Genomic DNA, 5,632 nt, shown 5'->3' with positions numbered 1-5,632 from the left:
TATATGTAATTTAAAAATTACTAAGTATTTAGAGAAATTGCTTTGCGATCCCTAAGATCTGCTATGTGTGTGTCATTGATAGATAACCACCAATATTTTTTAAAATTTAATCTGTGGAAATCCATAAAATCAACCACAGGTATTATGAAAGAGAACTTAAAGTTATTACTATCTAGATTAAAGTCTGAGTGTCGGAACGCTATTCTTTTATTAGCTTTGTTCCTTCTTCAATAGTAAATGAGATTTATATTACAACCATTTTGAATTAGTCCTAATTTATCACAGTGAATGAAAGCTTGAGGTGATAGATATCCGTTAGATAATTGTCTTTGTGAAACAATGGGGTCAGGTATTGAGAGATCATATATGACGTTATTTTTTATCAATGGTAACTTACTAAAATAATCTCTAGTAAGCTTAATTATAAATGAATGAATCCTCGGGATGTCCGCCTTGTCGTATATTGTTTTATTGTTGACATAATGTTGCCAATCAGAATGTTGTGATCTATACATTCTCAAGCAACCTCTCATGCATTTTCTCTCAAACATCCATAAACTCTCCATTACTGTATGGTTGCAACTCCACCAAATGGGTGCCGCATAGGTTAAAATAGGTCTAATTAATAGCATGTATAATATAATCTTAGTTTTGACAGAAAGATGCTTATTATAAAAAATTCTGCAGTTAGATTGAAATGCTAATTTGGCTTTTTCTAGTTGGACATCTATATGCTTGTTACCTCTAAGTAGATAATCTATATGTCAGATTCTTGAATATGAGCTCAATTGACCACGGGTTGCAGAATGGATGCAAATGATTATATATCGAATTGGGATTACTCGCCGGATTCTCTCTACTGAATTGAGTTATGGTGTTTACCAGATCTCTAGATATCTTGAAATTATTCTTAATGGATTCCGCTGTCTCATCTATTAACTGTTTGTGAGGAGTGTTACTATTGAGATGTCGGGGAGAATTAATTGTTTCATAAAAAGCTCCTATTATATTTAATTTATCCTGAGGGGCTGTAAAAACATAATCATTCCCTATCTTATGAGCTTTATTCATATCACATTTGCTTCTATTTAATATGTTAAAATCATTGACTTTAATTTTCAAGTTTTCAATATTCGAGAACTGCTTGGCTCGACAGATGGCATTAATTTTAGGGAAAAAGGCATCCTGCTTGCTGTAATCAATTTGTTTAATTTTATTACTCCAATACTTATCTGTAGAAATTTTCAGTTCAAGTTGTAAAGCTTTTCTGGTATCTATTAGGGCTGATTTGGCGATTAGCGAAATTGGTCTATTTGAGAGCGGGTCAGATATATGAAGGTCGTGCAACACGGAAACAAGATAACTCTTAATTTTCAAGAGCTTGCGGATATTATGGTTTAAATATCTTTGTACACTCTTGTCCTGTTTGAATTTAGGTATATTGTTAACTATCGCCTCGTAAATAACACTATTGATGTTATTTAGGTTGTCATCTATCTCAGTTATTGAAAGATTACGATCATTCGGGATGTTACTGTTGTAATCCCTTCCAAGCCTTCTGGTGAACTTATGCCATTTTGTGGCTTTGAAATTAAACCGGTAACGGTCTGGTACGGGGTTCCAAAGAGGAGCATTATTGATAGAAAGTTCAAAAGACATAGCTATTGCAGCATGATCGCTGTCATAAGGTAAAGTATTTGCTTTTCCATTTATGGAATTACTTAATTTAAGCCTAGCGTCTGCTATACAAATATCTAGGAATGAGTTAGCAGGTTTGAAGGTGGGTCCCGAGGATGTAATTATTCTTATTCTGAATGCTATTCCAAAGCTATCTTCCCATTGTTTCATATACCTACCTCTCTGGTTATCTAATCTGTCACCCCATGCTATACGTCTAGCATTAATATCACCAGCTATTATGAAGTAATTATTATCATCCTGTAATCTTAAATTACTAAAAAGATTAAATAGCTCTTTGGAGAAAAGCTTTCTATTATCAAATTTGGCATAAATACTTACTAAAAATAAGTTCCCACTATTACTCAATATTATCTTAATTATAGTATATTCTAGAATCTCATTTACCATTGAAGTTGGATAAGAGATTCTTTCAAAAGGAATATTCCTTTTGATAATTATTGCTGTTCCACCACCTTGCTTTGCATTGGGCCTGTCCGTTCTTAAAACGTGGTAGTTCTTAAAAGAGATCTTATATCTAGCATTAAGTTTAGTTTCCGAAATAAGTAGGGCATCATGACTATATTCTTGTAAGAACTTTAATAAATCTAATCTTCTAGAATTAGAGATTATGGAATTGACATTAATTGCCGCTACTTTGATTTCATTATTCAGAATTGCAGTTTGACTCATACTAATTGGTGAAAAGCGTATTTAAAATGTATTCAATATTGTTTGTATTGGAAGCAATCTGCGCAGCAAGTGTCTGCATTTGATTAGACAAAAGCGTCGTTAATTCGTTCTTAAAATCTAATACCCATTTTGGAGGAAGCGATGGTTGTTGTAAATTGTCCATTAGTGGTTCATTTCTAGATGGAGCAGTATTGGTAGTCTGATCTTCAATCCCCCTCTGCGTTGGAGTAAACTTGTTTGATAAGTCGGCTTGTAATCCAGAGGTTGCTTGAGCATAAGATATACTACTTCTCACATTGCTAGCTGGACTTCTAACCTTCTGTATCGTGTTTCTCTGAGTGCTTGTATTGTGAATTTTCTTTTGCTCTAATGCAAATTTAATAAATTGGCATCCCTTATAGGATGCTGGATGACCTGTTTGGTTGCAATTAGCGCATTTAAGAGCAGCTCTATTGTCCTTATCAGTATAGGGCATCTTCCAGGATCACGTGACTGCGCACATTTCACACATCTAAATTTAAGCGAGCAGTTTTTGCTCGCATGTCCCAATCTTTGGCAATTTTTACACTGAAAAATTGCCTGACGTTTTAAATGTTCCCACTTGATCCTTTGGTAAGCCAGGGTTTTAATCTTGAACAGTTCTGCAGTTTTACTCTCAGCAGAAACCTGTATAATGTAATGAAATCTGTCTGGGTCAGCCTCGTTCTAATTAAATTTGCTGAGTTTAATGATTCTGAGATTGGGTAAGTTAAACTCTTCTATCTCATTTTTAATTTCCTCCACACGGAAATTTCCCTTAATGCCTTTAATAATAAGTGATTTAGGCTTTATGTTCTTCGGGGTGAACGTGTAATGCTGTACATTATCTTCCTTCAATTTGTTAATTATCACTTGGTGATGCTCCAATTGATTAATACACTGGGCGCCAAAATTAAAGCATCACTAAAATCTGCCGAAAATATTGGTTATCTTCAGATGCCTATATCTTCGCTAAAAATAGCTATAAAAAATATTGTAACAGAGCATTTTGTAGCCCAATGTTTCTAGTCTTTGAATCGGGAATTCAAAAATTATTTTCATGTAGTTTATTCCTTCTTTTTTAAAGATGAAGCGCAGTAAGCGAATGTTAAAAAATGTTGGTCAAGTTTGAGAGGATGCATGGGCCAAATGAAATTTTTTCTCGTAATTCCAATGGAATACTTTTAAAAAGCAAACTTTTCTCTTTAATTTCGTTTTTTTAATTTTGTTGTACAGTCTTTATTGGCCGAGTTATTCGTCATCATATAAGAAACGGTACTTTCCACTTTGAGCGCCTGTAACTTGCGAACGCATGATCGTATAGAAAATTCCAGAAGTAATTTGGAAAGCTGAGAGATTTCTCTTTAAAGACCTTTAGTTGCCAATTTGTTGAAATTTTTGTTCGTCGTCTACAGTCCATTTCAAAATAACGTAAAATATTGCATAATTACCATTTTTCACAAAACACGATGCCATTTTAACAAAAATTGTGGAATCTTCCAGGTGTCTACGTTTTTTTTAAGTTAAAAGTACACGTAACCCCTGTACCAAAGGCCGCATTCATCAGATTTTTTTTTACCCTGTGCCCTCGATAGTGAAACTTGCGATACAGTCTGAAAAATTGGTGAATGACTCTTTTGCGGTACGTTTCCTCTTTAAAACGATTTCGCAGCGTTTGAACTGTTGTGGTCTGTGTCTTCTTAGTTTCACGTTATTTTAGAAGAAAGTAGAGATGTCAGAAATTTAGCAAACACATTTTTAAACAATCTCTTCGCAATGACAAAAGGTGCACAATATTGCCGGCATTAGCATTATCTAAGGCGTACCACGAGGAGGTTACACTGTCGGATTTACGCTTCACTGCGTATGTACAAGCATGGAGAGATGGGACCCTGTGGTTCGTCACTCCCACAGTATTTTTTGACTCCAAACTCACTCTCCGATGCGTGCGTGCGTGCATGTATGCGTATGTAGTGTTTAATAATGGGTATTACGGCATCTCCGGTTGATTACTTCTTTTAACCGTTTGCGCATATTAATGCACCTCCGTATGATTGACTATGGTATTCTTCGCCAAATTTGGCGGAGGGCGTGCGCTAATTGCCCTAAATTCGCCAAGTCTGGGTATTGCTGTCGCAACCGACGCCCAAGAATATCCCAAACATGTTCAATGGGATTTTAATCTGGGCTCACTGGTGGATGGTCAAGAACTGGTATTCGATTTTTTTGAAGAAAATGTTTCGTATAGCGTGCAACATGGGGCCTTGCATTGTCCTGCATAAGCAGAAAGCGGTTGCCCATACGCTGACGCAGAGGGAGCACAACGGGGCGCAAAATCTCGTCCACGTACCGCATGGCGGTCAAACCACCACGTGAAAGAATAACTAGCGGTGTACGTGAATACCGCGATACTCCGGCCCAAACCATAACGGATCCCCCATGAGACGCGGTGATCGGCCTTGTATGATTGGCATCGTAACGTTCGCCACGACGCCAAACATGTTCCCGTCGGTCGCTCCCTCGGAGGCAGAATCGGGACTCGTCTGTAAAAAGGACATTTGTCCATTGACGCTGAGACCAGCGTATGTAACGACGAGCATAAGCTAAACGCTGCCATCGATGTCTAGCAGTTAGCAACGGGACTCGTACCGGGCGCCTCGAACGTAAGCCAGCCTCCCTCAATCGACGCCTCACGGTGTTGTTAGAGATCGTGCGTGGCGGGTTTTGCCTGCGGTTCGAAATTTGTTCCGCAATAGTGCGTGCGATAACAAAGGGTTCCCGAAGAGCACGTCGCGTAATTGCTCTGTCGTCTCGAGAACTGGTCGCGCGTCTGCGTCCTTGCCCCGATCTACGGACATACTCCTCAGTCTCTCTAAATCGAGCATAGACACGGCTCACAACTGACTGGTTTACACCAAGAACATTAGCAACCTGTCGTTGGCTGCAACCTTCCTCCTGCAAAAGTGTTACCAGTCGACCAATTTCGTAATCAGAGAGGTGACACGTCTAGGCATAATAAAGTGCTTAAAGAAAGAGAAAAGGTGTGAAAAATTTGCTAAGAAAAAAATTTCGATAAGAATAAATAGAGGAGGAAACTGAAGGATTTTATGGAATTGCTAAAAAGAAGAAAAAAAATCCTTGATGCAATTACTGCAAGACCAGTTCTAATGAGTATCCACTCACGCTCGCGGTTCGTCTTATCAAGTTGTGGCTCGCAAGCCTCAACTGTGAGAATCGTCGCGGC

The 5,632-nt window shown here is 37.8% G+C and overlaps 1 protein-coding gene across 1 annotated transcript; it reads right to left on the bottom strand.

Moving 5' to 3' along the window:
• Positions 1–744: 744 nt before the first annotated feature.
• LOC107192981 lies at positions 745–2,370 on the bottom strand. The gene has a single exon (XM_015582348.1). The coding sequence runs from the start codon at positions 2,368–2,370 to the stop codon at positions 745–747; it is 1,626 nt and encodes a 541-aa protein (XP_015437834.1).
• Positions 2,371–5,632: the final 3,262 nt, after the last annotated feature.

Source organism: Dufourea novaeangliae, unplaced genomic scaffold, assembly GCF_001272555.1.
Source record: "Dufourea novaeangliae isolate 0120121106 unplaced genomic scaffold, ASM127255v1 scaffold440, whole genome shotgun sequence".
NCBI lineage: Eukaryota > Metazoa > Arthropoda > Insecta > Hymenoptera > Halictidae > Dufourea > Dufourea novaeangliae.
This window is presented reverse-complemented; position numbering and strand designations above follow the sequence as displayed.

Bases quoted from the DNA above. Each gene is read 5' to 3' on its own strand.
- LOC107192981 (XM_015582348.1), bottom strand. From the start codon at position 2,370: ATGAGTCAAACTGCAATTCTGAATAATGAAATCAAAGTAGCGGCAATT.